General features: G+C 35.5%; 1 protein-coding gene across 2 annotated transcripts in view; it reads right to left on the bottom strand.

Annotated features, from left to right (window-relative positions):
* Positions 1-730: 730 nt before the first annotated feature.
* The window catches only part of LOC128996360 (facilitated trehalose transporter Tret1-like), a 178436-nt gene continuing 159443 nt past the window's right edge, over positions 731-19723 (bottom strand). For both annotated transcript variants that reach the window (XM_054421642.1, XM_054421641.1), the window contains 4 exons: positions 8767-8976; positions 7803-7964; positions 6175-6410; positions 731-5795 (listed from right to left, as the gene is read on the bottom strand). In XM_054421642.1, the coding sequence (XP_054277617.1) occupies positions 5210-5795; positions 6175-6410; positions 7803-7964; positions 8767-8976 (1194 nt within the window). In that variant the 3' untranslated portion in view covers positions 731-5209. The remainder of the gene's footprint in view (positions 5796-6174; positions 6411-7802; positions 7965-8766; positions 8977-19723) is intronic.

Below are 19723 nucleotides of genomic sequence, written 5' to 3' on the forward strand. Positions count from 1 at the left end.
ATGGGCTTACATGATTTCTCTCATCATTCAACTAATACTTTTTTTTCTTTGGTTAAGAAACTGACGACAGCTGGTCCATAAAGATGGATGACTTCTTCTGCATCCAAAAACAATTATTACGAAGGATAACCTTATTTAACTGCAATTCTAGGGAGTTAAAAGTGTCCAATGAAATAACACCACCACCTTTGTGAAGCACTAGGAGTTATTCAAGTTTTTTTGTTGGACCTTAATCATTAAGATTAAGCGGTTGACAATGAACCCTGAACCCAAAGACAGGTATATATTTTCATTTCATCCCTGTTAGTCTGAAATCAAGAGTGTGCACCTTGTGTAATTCACCCTGTCTAATCGTCTAATGGTATGTATGTAATGGTGACCTGTCTTCACTAATCTTATTGATAAAGATCCAACAACAACAACAAACGTGAATAACTCCTAGGGCTTCACAAAGGTGGTGTTATTTCATTGAATTATTTTAACTCCCTAGAATTGCAGTTAACTCCTTTGAGATAATCATTAATTTTGGATGAGGAAGAAGTCATCCATCTTTATGGTACAAAGGTAAGTAAAAAGTAAAAGATCGTTTTGCGGGTCCTGATGGCTTTAGTAGCGTTGGTCCGCTAGTATCGCTGAAACACCCATTCGAAATACAATGCTTATGAAGTTTTCTTACTAAACAGACTACAGAGCTTATCCAAAAGGAAAAGGTACATTAAACTCTTTTCTTTATTAATAAAACATGTTTTATTACTGAGCATAATCTATATATACAGTTAAAATAAATAACAGGGAAGCATTAGTTTCTTTTAAAGCATGATTTATTTACATGACCCAGGGCAAGTTGGTCTACAGGTGTTTTCGTTCTATTTTGACATTTCGCTACATTATTGTCAAGAATTGATGTTGCCACATTAGAATTATTGTCAATAAAGGTCATTGGAGCATAGTTGAATCATTGACGGTTTAGATATATAGTGAATATATTTTGCTTATAGAATAACTGAAAATTATTGGAAGTTTCCCGACATCAACTTCTTCCTAAAAGTGGGGACGTTCTTTTTTATAACCGAGTGATACTCAGGAAGCATGTGTTATATGAGTAGGTAACTTAACATTTTCTGTGTACTTAGTATTGTTTCTAAAGAAATCCTGTAGAGGTTCTTAGTTTATTTTCTGTAGATTTATTTTCAAAGAACCACCTGTGAAATATCGGCACTTATACATCGGTAATGCTCTAGTGTTCCATGACAGTGAAAATATTGAGAATTCTTGTGTTGAGCTATTTTGAACATAAAAATGTTCTTAATTTTTACATTGTCCCCCTATAAGTTACATAGTATGTGGAGTGAGTATTTCATTCTTTTCCTGTTTAATTGTTTTTTTCTAGACTACCTACAAAACTATTAGGGAAAAGGAAAAATTAAACTTAAAGAGACCTCTTTAGTATGGAAACATTGACACTAGTTTTCAATTGTACAAATACAAATATCAACTTTTACGTCAGATTTTAAATAAACTTTTCGAAGTTTGAATGTCTCCCCTTACCAAGACAAATTCAAATGAGATTCATCTATACTCCATTTATGCTATTGTAAATGTAAAGCACTTACTATCGCTTGAGAATTGAGATTATAAAAATAGCTACTCTAAATGTATACAATAGCAGATATAAAAATTTACCTTATAAAATAAATACAAAGCTTCTTTTTTTTACAACTAGAAGAATATTTTAAGTCACAACTACACTGGGTAATATTGTACAAAAAATAAATTAAGTACAAGATTACAACAAATTGCTTATAACAAAGATAAACTATGTTAAATAAATAAATAATTATATTTACTTGATCTTGGACAAGCTCTCGAATTTTTTATCCTATTACATTAACTTTTATGTGGACAAAACAGCAGATGAATTTACAATGCAAAATTTGAAATTGAAACATACAAAATTTAATTTTAAAACTCATTAGTTTTAAGTATTCTCTACAATGATTTCTACAGGTCTTTATACATTTGCTAAATATTACTCACCGTAAGTAAACAACTTTAAAAAAAAATTCAAATAAAGAAGACTTTTTAAAAGTTCATTATTAGACAAACTAAATTAAATATAATACTGGGAAATATAGTAATTAATTTATAATTATTATGAACCCAGAATGTATGATTAATTATACCGTAATGTAAAGCATCTTAATAATTGATCATTCTATTCAATATATAGTACATCAAATAGGTTAACACTTATGTAATGTTGTTAAAAGAGAATAATCTGTCAATATAACCATACAAGATTGTAAAATTGAGTCTTGTTAAAAACTCATTAGTTTAAGTACAGTGAATAAATAATTTACATTGTTATAGAATGTATATAAACTGCAATAGAATATATATAGCCTAATACTGTACCTTGTAAATGAATTATTTTGTGTTATTGGTGTTTCTACTTGTTGACTATTGTACATATTATTGATTATTCAGAAAATCTTGGTTTGCTAACATTAACACATAGTTCAAAATTCTGATTTTTTTTTAATAGCTTATGAGTTCTTTATATTAGTTCTTTATTATATCTAGTAAAAAATGCATAATCTTTAATTGTTAAAATATCAACAGTCATTACTTTATATTGTCACAATTTTTACAGCATGGTAAATATTAATCAAGATTAAATAACAATTATACATTTTGATAACACTGGTATAAAACTGACAATGAGTTGGACAGTAAAATAATGGAAGTACAGTATATCTGTTAAAATGCTGCAAACTATACTGTACACTGTTTTAAAATTCATTGTTGAATTCGTTTGCTATTCTCGCTCTCACAAAATATTAGCCTTGATACATTTTTACTTGATTTAAAAACAAAACTACAAGGAAAAAAAATGTTAGATTAATTATAACCCATTTTATATTGAAATAGTATAAATAGTAATAGAATATTAGTTTGTAAGTTTACATGATAAAATCAGAAATTGTAACCTTAATATTTTCTACAGTGACAATCATGTAAATTTCTAACTCTTAACACAAAATAAAATATTTTTTTTATCTTTACTGATATGGCAGGGAGGATATGTGGAGGGATATGGATGCATGGTTAGGAGGTAGAAGTGGATATTCCCATGATAAAATATTTATCTAATAACAATTAATACCAAACCTCAAAAATGTCAAAGACTCTCAGTTAAAAACCACTATTTTTACATGGTTGGAAGCTTTAAAAAAAGTAAGCTGCATTACATAACAACTATGTGCACAAGGTATAACGATATTATTGTCTAGATGTTGGTTTAGATTTACCATCATAAATTAATATATGTAGGCTACTATATAACTGATATTGACTGTGAATTGAAATTATACATTGAAATTAGTTACCGGAATCAATAAGTCACATAAAAATAGGGTCATGTTTACCTATATAGGTTAACCAAATTTTTCACAATACATTTGATAATTTATTGTCATTATGCTTACAAATACAAATTGTATATGTTATTGTCTATATTACCTACATTATTGTCATACAAGATCATAATTACACTATAAATGTTCGGCTGTTAATACATATTACCATAGACAAATTGAATAAATATAGACTGTCAAAGGAAGGTTCCGGCGCCCACCGCTAGGAGTGCCGTGTAGTTACGGCGCACACCACTGCAGGCGAGGAGCGCAGGAGCAGTATGCGACCAGCAGACGCTGCACCGGTGTGCACCGTAACTACACGGCAAACCTAGCGGTGGACGCCAGAACTTATGCTAACCGCAGCACAGCATGACGGTCTATATTTATTCTATTTGTCTATATTACTGAAAACGCTTGTGTTTAGCTTGTTTTCTTTAGAACTAACTTTATAAGTTCAGAAATTTTCTAAGTCTGGGTACTATTTCTATGTCAAATTTCCAAATCATACACCGTTATCTAGTTCATTGATATTAAATTACTTATTTGTTAAAAGTCCACCGTCCAAACACTTTGCATATTTGGAGAAATGTATCCTATTAACTGTACTTTAATCAAAGAAAACAAAAATGTAAGCTAACAGATTTCGTTGACTAAATGTGTTAAATGTGCATAAGAAATGCTTGATTATTAGTTCTAATCCTATTGGTGAAAGTTGCTAAAAGAATCTCAAAGTTGTTTCATGCTATTAATTATAAGGTTGGTTATTTGTAGATTTGTTGCTGTTGAATAAATGTATACTTCATTACTTTTAGGAGAAACTATTACACGAGTTATCACTAATCATTGTTTGATTTAAGCTGAAAAAGATATAATTTGTCCTCTGTTAGAAAGAAAAATAGATTAGATTAGAAACCTATGACACAAATTTTACAATACTTTCAATGCTTAATTGACAGGGTAAAGTAAAACTATTTTTTGTCGTACTGCAACAAAAACAGCCGTTTTAACTCAGTTGTAAATTTTGTAAACAAAATTGCATGTATTGAAAGTATGGATTGATTGTTTAATCGATTGTAGTTATTTTTTCCTTATTGAAAATAGTTAAACGTATCGATAGTATAATGTTAGTGACACAACTAACTAAACAGCTGCTTGTTTGCATTAGAAAATTTAATTGAAAACAAGCAGTTGTAAGTTGTTTGGAGAGGTTATCTTTAAATAAAAACTATTTTATTTTTGTAACATAGTTTGTTCAAATAATGGGGCAATATGACAAAAAATATAGTTCCATCAAACGGGCAAAAAGTGTCTTTTCAATCCTCACTTATTTTCCGACCTGGGCTTTGTCTCAATCGTAAAACTTAAGCTCGGGGCGAAAAGAGTCACTTTAGGCCCAAGTGATGAAATATACTATTAAAGTAGGCCTATCGATTGTTATAAAATTTGTATGATAAAAATGTAATGCATGTGTGTATGGGGCCTGTTATGAAAGACACAAAGAAAATTGATTTAATTTGTCGACATATTAGATTAAAAATAATAATACTAATAGTTTAAATAATAAATTATCATATCATCTACGAGTTAATATAAGACCTAAGACAAAAAACGCCTCATAACATATACATACTATTATACAAAACAATACAAAATATTTTGCATCTACTCCGGTCGTTTATAAACATTTTCGTAAACATATTTTTTTAATACAGTTTATCACCGAGGAAGTTAAATGGAAGAAGCCTTCAGAAGGCTAACGAAAAGGCACAGGGTTCTACTAGTTGTGCGAACTAAGCTCTCACATACTTATGATCCATCTCGTCCAGTCCTTTACCTTTGGTCTCCGGTACAAAGCAGACGACAAAACACAGCCCGCAAACAGAGATGGCCGCATACAACCAGAACGCTCCGTGAAGACCCAACATCTGTTGAAAGTCCACGAACGTTTTGACACCGATGAAAGCGCAAGCGTAACTGAAAGAGGTGGCGAGTGCGCTGCCCAACCCGCGATACTCGAGAGGAAACAGTTCCCCGATGAGCAGCCAGGATATTGGGGAGATTCCCATAGAGAAAGCTATGGTGAAGACAAGCACACAGAGTAATGGGATCCAGTCGTATTGCGCGGCAACACGGTCCCGGTGGATGTGCTCGTAGTAAGCGAATGAGCCAAAGGCGGCCAGAGCAATGGACATGAACACACTACTGGCGATGAGCAAAGGCAGTCGCCCCACGGTGTCTATGAGTAGCCCAGATAACAGAGAGGCAAGCAGCTGGACGAAGGCGACTGCTACAGCGCCCCCATGAGGATCCATACCTCCGAACGTCTGGCGGAAGATGGACACTGCATAGAAGTTGAATGCGTTTGCTCCGGAGAACCTGTAAAGTTCATGTTGTAATTATAATTCTTTAGCTTATACTTTATGTTAAATAGTTTTGATAGGTGCTGTTAGACATAGTGTTAAGACTAAAATACTTACATTAATCTCATCACAGGGTTTATTCAGTTCATTAGGGTACTTTCTTTTGAAGCCTGAAAATCTTAGTATTTGGCTTGAATTTCCTCACAAAATAATTTCATATTACCACAGTCAAGATAATAATTTACACCTAAAAATTGAAAATTAGAGGGATAAACTCTTATGAGAAGTTAATATTAGGTTATGTTATGTTAGGTTAGGCTCTCAGTTAATTAGGGTTTCTTGTATTATGTTAGGATAGTTTAGCTTATGTAACATTTTGGGTAGGCTGTGTTTACCGCTGGAACAGCATGAGACCGCAGGTGATTAGGATGGGATGCAGCACTACGGATATGCTTTGTCTGTCTGTCGGCCGGAACGCTCGACTCGCCAAGACGTTGTCCCTTAGAGTTGCCAACTCTGGCTGTATGTCTGCGTGAGGACCTCTCAGCCAACGCAGAGCCTGTGCTGCCTCCTGCTCTCTCCCAGACAGGACCAGATAACTGGGAGTCTCTGGTATGTACAGGATGCTCATCTGCAAAAACAACAAAAGTGCCATAAAACTAAAACTTTTACCTAACCCGCCATGTTAAACTTCCCTATCCCAAGCGTGATGTATACAACTTCCTTACTTCTCGAGTGATGTAAAGTATCAAAAACTCACTCGGTGATGTAAAGAAACCCATTTAAATAACATTGAGTGCTTAACTTAAAAAATATAACTCTATGGAGCCAACGACGTTCAACACTAGAAATCAGCTGTGCGTTTGAATGTTATTGTTATGCTTTAAAGTATTTTCCTAACCTAGCTTTTGCAATTTTGTTAGTAAAAGAACGTTACTGATAGAAATGGATAGTGAAAAATATTGTACGTAAACCCATGTATATTGTCGGGTCAGGTAAAATCTTGTACGTTACACGTTACGCAAGAGCGTGTTTACATCACTTAGGTAAATTATGCAACTCGCTTCCGCTCGTTGCACAACATTCACCTGCGTGATGTAAAAACGCTCTTACTACACTTGTAATGTAAATATAGCTATTAATGTCCTAACTTCACACCTTCTAGCCCAAAACCATTGCTACTCTGTTATAGTCCCATCATTACAAAATTTGAAAATTTAATGCCATTTGATCAACTTTCATACTTTGTCATATTTAACAATAGTTATATAGTAAAATTACTGACTCGTAATTAAGGATTTCCAATTGTCAGCAGTTCCAATTGTAACATAGATGGTACGTGTTTTGGTAAATTGCCATTTTTAAACAGTCCATAAGAACAACTTACAAACTTTTTTTTTGCCCTCCCCAGTAAAGAACTTCAATTATATATTTATACCTTTGTTGTTGTTGCCTGACTTTTTGTAGAGATGTTTGTGTCACTCAAAGTATTTTGCCACCTTGTGTGACATCTTCAGTGGTCTACTGGTTAATTCATCATCTTATTAACAATCTTTTTTCATCTTATCAGACGTGTTCTCTGATCGATTCAACCATGATACTAGTGATCGCGTGCGTAATTATATTTGTAAATATAGATAGACTATAGTAATAGTGTTAGTGATAAAAAGATTAATAAACAAGAAGACATCGCATAGAGTGACACAAACATCTTACTTACAAGAACTCAGGTAACAATAACAAAGATATAAATCTAATATAATATAAAAACTGCTTGAGTAGCTCAACTGATTGTGTTCTTGCTTGTAGATGGCAATGTTTTCCCATCAGGCCCATCATGTCAGCAGTGTTAAACTTGTTATATTAGGGCACTACTGTAAGTGTAAATCATCAACAAATCTATTACTCAAGGGGGATTCAGCATTCCTGTACTGTTGAAAGTGGCCAAAAACAGTGGAATCCAAATCAATATTGCAGTGTCGGGGGCTATTAAAATTAATTATGGTAAAATTAAATGTTTTACCAGCAACATGAGAGGAGCCCCTGCTATAACAAACGCTAGTTGTCTCCAGTCAAGGTAGGCTCCGATGGCAAAGCTGATGAGGACACCTATATGACCGAATATCTTGAGCACTGCGCTGAGACACCCTCGGATATCCGGACCTGCTATCTCACTGATGTAGACCTGCAACACATCACTAAAGAGTTGTAAAACAACATCCAGTTGTAAGTTTACGCTCCACATTACATACGGAGAATTAATGATATGAAGGAAGGAATAAGAATAACTAACTTACTTACCCATGAAAAGTTCCAGGTACTTGATAGCACATAAACAGTTCACAACACAATTAATATGATTTCTTACCTTCAAGACAACTTCATAAGGACTAAGGAAGTAGTAGAATTGTTCCTGTGATGAACTTTTTGTGAGCTATCAAGCAAGACATTGTAGTTGGAGCTATCAACTACAAGGAACTTGAAAACTACTTCTTGGATAAATTACTTGTGGAACCATTACTTCTTACTTGTGTTCCTAAGAAGAGTGCGTTTACTATAAGAAAACTAATCATACTGAGAATATAATCACTTTTTACAATAGCATAGCTTGATTTCGGATGAGACATTCTGGGACTTCCCTGTCTAGAGAAGATTTTTCTAGAGATCTATTTTTTTTTTAGTTCAAGCCTTTTAGAAATATTGCTGCTATCCTATTTTGATGGGCTAAATAAACTGGAGCCAGCTTTACTTGATCATAGCCTTTTTACTAATTTCTCATCCTGGCTCAAGAAACAGTTGATCTTAAACAACACGGGTCTTCAAAAACATCTTCTAACTTTTCCACTTTCATCCTCTGCATTCATATACTCAGCTTGAAATACTTACAAAAAGTGTGCCGCTGTTTTGATAAAGTGATTAACTCATTTTTGGTGACTGCTGGTCATTTGTAAAGCTACACTGTGAAATTAGTCACGAAGATACATTACCTGCGAGACAAGGAGGACAATAGCACAGCAGAATCCTCCAACAAACCCAGTAGCAAACATGACCTCTACACTGTTTGCAAACACAGTGACAAACCAGGACAGGGAGAATGGTATCGACGTGAAGACAAGAACTCTCTTGCGACCAAAGCGCATTGCTATTCCTCCAAAGATAGCTCCAAACAACGCTCCCAGAAGTGACAGGGAGGCAACCTGCAAAAACAACTCATTGGAATATATTTTATATAGATGATACTATAATTGTTTTTGTATATGTCTCCTGTTTATCTCTAATCAAACAATAGCAGTAGGTGACATGCAGCTTTCCACCTAGGAGTGGGCTCTGTTCACCTGGTTTTGCACAGGGGTTGGTGCAACTGTTGAAAGTTCAATTGGGAATTAGTCTTGTAGCCACATTCAACACTATAAGGAACACCACATAGGTTCAGACAATGAATAAGTCATTTAGTAAACAATTGCTTGCTTTAAACTTTAAATGCTTCCCAGAACATGTTATGAACAAGCCCCCCAAAAAAACCCAAAACAACTTCTGTTCTGTTTTAGTTTTTTTTTTATGGTTATGGATGTTGTGTTCCAACTTGTTATGAACATATGTAGTTGTTACCATAGCAACCAAAATGTTAATCATCAAATGCTGTTTACTATTCTATTCTGATCTTTAATATAACACAGTTACTTCTATTTCAACACTCTGTCTTTTTATATTCTAATATTTCCACTCGAAAGTCATCTCAGTTGGCGACGATTTGGTAAAAAACTATTATCAATTCTTGTTTTATTCTATTATTTTCAAGATATTTTATTTTGTTAAACATTTCAACTTAAAATGAATGAAGAACAATTTGAAAGACTCATGAATGTTTTGGCTGCAGCTCTAGGTAATAAAACTTCAACTCCTCAGATCAATCCTTTTGAACATTTTGATTTAATAATGATAAATTCAAATCATATTTGGAACGTTTTGAAAATTATTGCAATTTGAAGAACATTAAAGAAGGCAAGATGAAAGCTCAACTCCTGTGCTCATCCATTGGTAAGGAACATTACAATAATCTGACAACTCTTTTAGGCCCAGACAATTCTGTAAAAGACCTTAATTTTTCAAAATTAATCGAACATTTCACAGTGATGTTGTCACCTACAGTATCTCATATTGTTGCACAACACTATTTCCTCAGTGTTTCACAACAGTTGCATCAATCAATCTCTGATTTTGTCACAGTCCTGAAAAGTAACCTGAATGATTGTAATTTTTACACTTCTTGCAATGAATGTGAAAGTAAAATTTCAATTGCTGATGAATTTCTCCGCCCTCAATTTATTAGAGGACTAAAAGACAATTGGATACGAGAACAACTTCTACAAGACACTAATCTCAACAGTTTTGACTCACTCCTCAAGAAAGCAATTGCCCTAGAAGCTTCCCGCTATGAATCAAATAAAATTTGTAACCCTGTCACACAATCATCAAGTGAAAATGCACATACACACAAAATTGACAGGCATTCAAGGTCTAAGACAAAGGAATATCAAAGTTTCAAGCAATTTAAGACTCCCAAATATGATGACCGCGTTTCCAATAGATCTCAATCACAACATTTCCGTAACAAAAGATTAAAAAGACACGTTGACTACAAAGCTTTGGGTATTGATGGACTTTGTTTCAAATGTGGTCGATCAAACCATCAGTCTCATGAATGCAAAATTAATCGGAACAATCTTAAATGCACTTCCTGTGGAAAACAAGGCCACGTATCAAAAGTGTGTATAACGTCTCTACTAAAGAACTCTAAAACAAACACCCTGTTGTCTCACTACACAGAAGATGAATCCAGTCACCCAGATGAGTATGGAATCACACAAATCAACGATGTGGAAGATCTTTACATAGTAGGGCCAGACTCAGACAAATACATGGTTACAGTCACTATCAACAACAAGCCTCAAACATTTGAAGTAGACTCTGGTGCACGATTTTCCTTAATCTCAGAAACGGACTTTGATAAACTTGGACTTAAAGTGCCACTTCAACCAACTCCTATCTCATTTCGCTCCTACTCTGATCATATAATAAAACCTAAAGGTAAAGTAACTGTCTCAGTCTCTTACAATGCAAAATCACTAAATGCTGATTTATTTATAGTACCTGCTGGTCATTCTGCTTTGTTAGGACGAATTTGGATTCGTGGACTTGGAATTGAACTCAGTGAGGTAGACAACAGAAAGCAATCACCGATTAATACAGTTAATGTTAATTTAGTACCGTCTCTAGAAGATATATTCGAAAAATACTCAGCAATTTTCGAAGAAAGAATCGGATGTGTTCCCAATGTTGAAGTCAAACTCCAACTCAGAGATAATGAAAAACCAGTATTTACTAGAGAACGTGATGTCCCTTTCGCATTACGAGAGAGAGTAGAAAAGGAACTTACAACCCTCGAGTCTCAAGGGCCTTTTTTTTTGGCGGAAAAATGGCGGATGGAGATGAAGCTCTGGTTTGTGCGGTATGTAAAATTGTCTGTTTAGAAAGTGAAAAACCACTGTTATGTGAGGGTTTTTGTGGATCGTGGTTCCATTTAAAATGTTTGGACATACCCATGAAGAAATTAAATGAAGTACGAAAAGTTCAAGACATAATTCGTTGGTTTTGTGCTCAGTGCGATTCAAAGGTAATGAGCCATATTAACGAAACTAAAAACCGCTCAAACGATATAATTGAAGCTAACTTAAATGATAGTGCAATCTCTACCTTAGGAAAAACCTTGGAAAAGAAGCTAAATATTTTAATTAATCAAAGTATAAAGGCAAACAGTAGCTTAAAACAAATATTGAATTCCCATAAAGTTGAGGTTAACTCCGAACATTTTGAGCTTGAAAATGAGAATCTAGTAGTAGATGAAAATTGTCGTCTGCAAACATCGTGGACGGATCCTCATCCAAAGTCTACTGAATCTAAAGTCGATAATGAGTCCATTTCATCGAAAGACTCACTAACTGATGGAACGACTTCACATTTAAAAGTCGTTGCCGGTCCTACTAAACTCGACTGTCGTACTCTATGTTGTGGCGAAGCAGATCTCATCGGCAGTGACTCCACTATTTCTAACTTGTCATCTGCATCTGTCAACATAACCTCTGTTGTAAACTCTGATCTGAATGGTGAAGTTATAAAAACTAAAACTTTTAATAACTCAAAATGGACTCAAGTCAGGAAAAGTTCTAGGCTAGCAAAGAAAACCCCGATAAATGTGACGAAAGTGGTAAACAGTGATAAGCAGATTACCAGTAAAACTAAAACACCGAACTCAGCTTCTGTAGGCAGTCATAGGCCTTCGGGGGTGAGTACTACAAACCCGTCCTATAGTGATGTCCTTAAGAGTAATCCTACTAGGATGACAAATATCAGTAGAGTTATTCGTGGGCGTGGGACAAACAAGGTAAGTCCTGGAAACACCCTAAAGACGGCTAAAAGATGTTTTTGGCTGTTTGTATCTGGTATTGACCCTTCTGTAACTGAGCAAAATATTTTTGACTTCTTGAAAGACTTTAAAGACTGTGACTATCAGTGTAATCAGTTACCCTCCAGGTTTGCACACTACAAATCCTTTAAAATAGGTGTGCCATTTGAAATGTGTGATGAATTTCTCAACCCTGAACTGTGGCCTGAAGGCTCTGTGGTTGGCAAGTATCGTCCTCCTAGGGCTCATCGCTCAGGCAATGTAGGTTTTCGTAAGAATAATGAAAGTTTTTTAGGAAGAGCTCAAGACACAGTGTAGGCCAAGTTGAACTCTTTGACACTCCAGTTATCGAAGCAGATAACTCGGAATTACAAACAGACAGTTTGTTGACAATTGTGTCCATCAATGCTCAATCAATTCGGAATAAACTCGGACTCATAGAAACAATGCTTGTTGATAAACCTGCTGACGTTGTCTGCATCTGCGAACACTGGCTATTTGATGATGAGCTCCCATTCTACACTCCCGAGAACTTCGTACTTGGCGGCAAATACTGCAGGCTTCCTCCGCTGACTCACGGCGGTTCCGCAGTGTTTATTAAAGTAAATATAAATTTTGAGTCTGTCGATATCACTGATTTATGCTGTAATAGTATCTTTGAGGCCTCTGCAGTTAATCTTTGTGATTTTAATTTTATAATTGTTAATGTTTACCGTACACCTGATTCTAATTTTAATGATTTTGTAAATAGCCTAGAATGTTTATTATTAAAGATAAGTACCGGTAAGTCAAAGTATGCCAACATAGCTATAGTAGGAGATTTCAATGTTAATATATTAAGTTTAAGTCAAGAAACTAATCATTTTTTAAATATTATGAGATCTTTTGACCTATATCCAGCCCACAACCAACCAACCAGAAACTCATCTTGTCTTGACAATGTTTTTACTAATATTCACAATGATTTTTTGTCCTGTTCTTTCACTGCTCAAGACATTATCTCAGATCATGCTGCTGTTTGGGTAAAGTTTTTATCTATCAATAACAATTCAATCATTGACAAAAATAGATCTCTACTAAACCCCAAACCTGCAATAATGAAGAAACGCCTGACTGCGGACCATAGGGTTGAAAACTTGAGATTTAACTTAGATATCTATGATTGGTCACCTCTTTATGAAACTCTTGATGTAAATATAGCCTGTTCTTTTATATTGAATGTATTAAATTATTTCTTGAATTTATATTGTCCTATAATTAATGTAAAACATAAGGGTAACTCTAGGCCTACAACAAAAAATAAGAATTGGTATAATGCAGAACTTAGATCAATGAAAAAAACTTTGTTATGTCTATATGATAAGTGGAAAGTTAGCTTAAGCAATGATGATAAAACTAGATTTAATGCCTTTAAAAAAATGTATAATAATGCAATAAGAGATGCAAAGATAGCGGCTAATGATTCAATGATCTTAAATTCATCTAATACATGCAAGGCTGCTTGGCAAATAGTGAAGAAGGAATCAGGACATTCAAAGGTCAACACTGACATTCCGTTATCCCCCAACACACTCAACAACTTTTTTGTTAATGTTGCATCACAGTCCAACGCCTACCCTCCTACCAGCCCCAAGCATACAGACTTTATCAAAAACTTTCAACAGCACGCTGGAAATGGTTCTAGGCCTAGTAATACTAATGTCTTCAAATGGGAGGAAGTGAGTGCCAAACAAGTTGCCTCTATTGTGTCTGAACTGAGCAACTCCAAAAGTGAAGATGTGTATGGACTTAGTAACTGTATTGTGAAAAAAATATGTTCTTCAATTGTTCATCCCCTCACCTTTCTTATCAACCTTATTTTAAAATCTGGCATTTTTCCTGACTCCCTTAAAGTATCAAAAATCTCTCCAATTTTTAAAAAAGGTCAAAGAAGCAGTCCAGAGAACTATCGCCCAATAGCAATCGTTCCCATCATCAGTAAAATTATTGAATCATGTATTTTTAAGCAGCTGTATGAATATTTCTCAGTTCATAATTTACTGTATGATCATCAGTATGGTTTCAGACATAAGCGCTCCACAGCCATGGCTGTTGAAACAGTTGTTGACTATATTCTTAAGGGGTTTGAAAGGAAACTGGTAGTTGGCTCCTGCCTAGTAGACTTAAGCAAAGCTTTTGATACAATCTCTCACAATGTTCTCTGTAGTAAATTAAGTTTTTATGGTATCAACAATCTAGAGTTAAGCTTGTTAAGTTCATATTTAAGTAATAGAAAACAGATTGTTGTAATTAAGGATACCGCTTCTGAAATGCTTAATGTAACGACTGGCGTTCCCCAAGGCTCCATTTTAGGGCCTTTTTTGTTTCTTGTTTTTGTAAACGATTTTAGTTGCAATATTCCAGTTCTGAGTGTGTTGTATGCTGATGACACAACTTTTGTAGTGTCTGCTAAAACTGAATTTGATGTAAAAACTCAACTCAACAATGCCTTGTCAACCGCAAAGTCATGGTACTCAGCCAACAATCTAACCTTAAATGAAGATAAAACCGAATTCCTGTACTTTTCCTTGAAAAATCAACTGTGCAATAACCTCACTAAACCTGTCAAACTCCTTGGTATGTATCTAGATAGTAAATTGACTTGGGAAGAACATGTTTCTCAACTTTCTAAAAAGCTGTCTCGTATTGTCCACCTGTTAAGAAAGCTTAAGCATAGTGTCAGCTTAGAAGTTCTTCGGATGACATATTTTGGTCTCTTCCACTCACAAATTAGCTATGGAATTCGTTTGTGGGGAAACTCTGCTGCCTCCAACAAAATATTCACTTGGCAAAAAAAAAGCTATCAGGACTATTATGGGTCTTACTAAACGTGAATCTTGTAAACCTAGTTTTATTCAGCTCAATATTTTAACTTTGCCATCACTGTATATTTTTTCCAACCTTATGTATGTAAAAGAAAATTTAGTTAACTTTCCCATGCAGGACAGCAATCATCATCACAACACTAGAACTAAGCACAATATTGTTACACCTTATATTAGATTAAGTAAAACCTTCAAAAGTTACCATTATCAACAGTATCTATTGTTCAATAAGTTACCATTAGAAATTAGAACTCTGTCTGTAAACAATTTTAAATCGTATGTAATGACATTCTTAAAAACAAATGCCTTTTACACTGTAGAAGATTTTTTAAACTTGTAAGTTAAGCCATCAATGTCATGTGGATAAAGTAGTATCTAAGTTGAAACACTCAAAAATGCTACATACAACCCTATTTGTTGTACTGTTTGACGTTGCCTATTACTGTACTAAGTTTAATGGCATTAATAAATTCTTATTGAGTCTTATTGAGTCTTATCTTATAAGGAATCATAACTCCAGTCGCATCAAGTGATTGGGGGTCACCATTGGTTGTTATCCCCAACAACTAATCATTAGATTAGACTTGACACACTTCTCCCTAACCCAAAGGCAAAGCTTCCATCAAAATCGATTGCTCCTCTTCGCGTCCGCTCTCTTAAAGTGGGGGAGAGGGTTCAGGCAAGAGTTCACCTGGGAAATAAAGACATATGGCAGTTTGGTACAGTCAAGAGAAAATTAGGTCAATACCATTACATTGTTGAATTGGATTATGGACGAAGTTTAAAACGACACATAAATCAATTGATATCGACTCTTGTATCTAAGAAGAAAGTTACATTTACAACACACAACGAACAAGATAGTTCTGTTGTTCCAAGACGGATACCTATTATAGACTGTCAAGCACCACCACAAGAGATCCACCCAGAGTCTGAATCAAGTTCAAACAATCCAACAGAACTAGACGGTACTATAAGGGAAGAAAATCTAGACAGTCCTCAAGCCACAGAACAAAAAGAAAATAAATTAACTCGTCCTTCCAGACAACGCAAGGTTCCGTCCTATCTTAAGGACTTTGCTCTCCAGCGATTAAGTGGGGGAGAATGTTATGAACATATGTAGTTGTTACCATAGCAACCAAAATGTTAATCATCAAATGCTGTTTACTATTCTGTTCTGATCTTTAATATAACACAGTTACTTCTATTTCAACACTCTGTCTTTTTATATTCTAATATTTCCACTCGAAAGTCATCTCACAACTCAACTCCATAACCAAAATAAATCGGTTTTTAACCCTCGAGGAGGCGCTTCACCAGTAAAACAGGAGCGGGCGCATGCAGAGTTTTATTCCGCTTCCGCAACACTAAATAGCATAAATTTTATCCATTTTACTTGTTGTTATAATGAAATATTATATGTAAGTGTTGAATAACCTAATCAGAAACCTGATTTCTTTGTTAATAACATTATTTGTTTAACTTTATATGAGTAATATTTCAAATAATCATATTGAGTTATTTTCTAGCATAAAGGTATGTTACGAGAGAGGGCGCTTGCGGAGTTTTGTTCCGCAATAATGCAGTTATACATATACATGCAAATAAAATATATTTGATAATAATTATAAATGAAATAATACATTTAAACATGATAATTATTTTGTATGTATAAAATATACACGCAGTTTGACAATAGCGCACGAGGAAATAAACTCTGCGCTAAGGACTTACGCGATAGGGCGCACGTGGAGTAAACCTCCGCAAACTGACACCGCGTCACTGAATTGCAACTGACAACAAAATAAGGAGGAATTCGGGGGTAAAAATAGCTTAGGGGCATTCCCAGGGTGAGGTGCGTGAAGTGTAGAGCCGGACACGACTGCCGACCCCCATTATGCATATTTATATTAACAAAAACTATATATAAGCGCGGATGAAAACTCCGCATGCGCCCGCTCGAGGGTTAACTTTTTTAAGAGGGGGAGGGAAAATGCTTCTACACATACAGTTGACCAGCCTGTAGTGTGAGACTTGTGAATTAATAAAAAATTGTCACTATCCTTTACTTACCCGTTAGACAGAGAACTGTGATGTTTTGTCACATTTCTCAAGGTTGGTTCAACATGTGATTATTTACTTTAACTTTAGAGAGTCAGATTTGGTTTTAAAATAAATGAGGGGCAATGTTTCCATTTTTTTGGGCCAATGCAAACCATATTTTTAATATTTTTTTACATTTAACTCTATGAATTGATAGATACATCTTGGTCTCACATGTTTTAACTGGTCCTGTAGATCTATAATAATGTAAATATTCTGTGTACAATCTGTACACAATCAACAACAAATCATAATCACAATCACGATCTGTTGTTCAATCTGTATTCTGTGTACAGTGCTGTGTGATTTAAGTGATTTAAGTGAACCTATATCTATATCAGATCAGTAGTTCCTATGGGATGGAAATTCATGAAAATCAACCCAGAGCTGTGGCTGCACAGGGCCCCGCAAAGGGGGACTTGTCCAGCAAAAACAAACACAAATTAATAAAAGTCTTGGCAAATTATGTTTTTTAATACTACCCAAAAATCACAGTCTCTTGATCTTATTTCTTGCGATGTCTCGTCAAATAAAAAATCACGATCACTGAACATGATCAAGATGATGACCTCGTTGAGCGGAGCGAGCGAAGCGAGCGAAGCTCTTATACGTCGTCTTTTATGCATTTCGTAATACGCAAACTCCTCCTAGACGGCTGAATCAATCGTTTTCAAATTTTGCATGGTGATAAAGACCATATCGGTGAGTGCCAACATCTATATAGCGTTAAAAAAGTCTCTCAGGAATCCGTAGAAAAATGAAACTGAAAATCAAATTTTTTTAACATTAGTCTTATGGGTTGCTAGGTAACCATGTTGGCTGAATTAAATAACAAGTAAAAAGTAAACAAAAGATTTGAAGTTTTAGCATGTGCTCATAATAAGCCAACTACCCACAGTATACTAGGAAATTACAAATACAGTACAAAGGGAAAAACATCACATGTTAATATTGAGCAAAGATTATACTTAAGATTACTCGATACATTGTAGTCAAGGGTAGCAGTGCGAAGTCTAGGATCTGTTTATGACGAATACATTAAGGTATCTGCAATCCTAAAATGCTATGGGAAGGGAAGGAAACAGGTCCGTGACGTAGTAAGTAGTGAAGGAAGTAGTATAGGCAATCATAAAATGCTATGGGAATAGAGGGAAACAGGTCCGTGACGTAGGAAGTGATGAAGGAAGTAGTAAATGCGAGCAGTCCGGAGTGTGGGGACTGTTTATGACGATAAGATTAGGGTATCTGCAATCCTAAAATGCTATGGGAAGGGAGGAAAACAGGTCCGCGACGTAGGAAGTGGTGAAGGAAGTAGTCAAGGCGAGTAGTCCGGAGTGCGGGAACTGTTTATGACGATTAGAATAAGGTATCTGCAATCTTTAAGTGCAATAGGAAGGGAGGGAAACAGGTCCGCGACGTAGGAAGTGGTGAAGGAAGTAGTCAAGGCGAGCTGTCAGGAGTGAGGGAACTGTTTATGGCGATTAGATAAGGGTATGGGCAATCCTAAAATGCTATGGGAAGGGAGGGAAACAGGTCCGTGACGTAAGAAGTGGTGAAGGAAGTAGTCAAGGCGAGCTGTCTGGAGCGTGGGAACTGTTTATGATGATTAGATTAAGGTATTTGCAATCCTAAAATGCTATGGAAAGGGAGGAAAATAGGTCCGCGACGTAGGAAGTGGTGAAGGAAGTAGTCTAGGCGAGTTGTCCGGAGTGTTGGAAATGTTTATGACAATTAGATTAAGGTATCAGCAAACCTAAAATGCTACGGGAAGGGAGGAAAACAGGTCCGCGACGTAGGAAGTGATGAAGGAAGTAGTCAAGGTGAGCTGTCCGGAGTGTGGGGACTGTTTATGACGATTAGATTAAGGTATTTGCAATTCTAAAATGCTATGGAAAGGGAGGAAAATAGGTCCGCGACGTAGGAAGTGGTGAAGGAAGTAGTCTAGGCGAGTTGTCCGGAGTGTTTGAAATGTTTATGACAATTAGATTATGGTATCAGCAAACCTAAAATGCTACGGGAAGGGAGGAAAACAGGTCCGCAACGTAGGAAGTGATGAAGGAAGTAGTCAAGGTGAGCTGTCCGGAGTGTGGGAACTGTTTATGACGATTAGATTAAGGTATTTGCAATCCTAAAATGCTATGGGAAGGGAGGAAAACAGGTCCGCGACGTAGGAAGTGGTGAAGGAAGTAGTCAAGGCGAGTAGTCCGGAGTGTGGGAACTGTTTATGACGATTAGATTAAGGTATCTGCAATCTTTAAATGCAATGGAATGGAGGGAAACAGATCCATGACGTAGGAAATTGTGTAGGATGTAGATGCGTGGATTTATGCATCTCCAATACTACGGTGCTTTCAGAGTGAACTAATGATTTTCCCCGAGCAAAGCTCGGTCCCCAGGTACTATAATCAAATGACGACACTAGCTTGAGGTTCGTGACGTATGAAGAGGTTAAGGAAGTAGTAAAGGTGAACAGTCTGGAGTATGGAAACTGTTTATGACGATTAGATTAAGGTC

Source organism: Macrosteles quadrilineatus, unplaced genomic scaffold, assembly GCF_028750875.1.
Source record: "Macrosteles quadrilineatus isolate MER2022 unplaced genomic scaffold, UCM_ALF_1.0 Scaffold_6__1_contigs__length_79288215, whole genome shotgun sequence".
NCBI lineage: Eukaryota > Metazoa > Arthropoda > Insecta > Hemiptera > Cicadellidae > Macrosteles > Macrosteles quadrilineatus.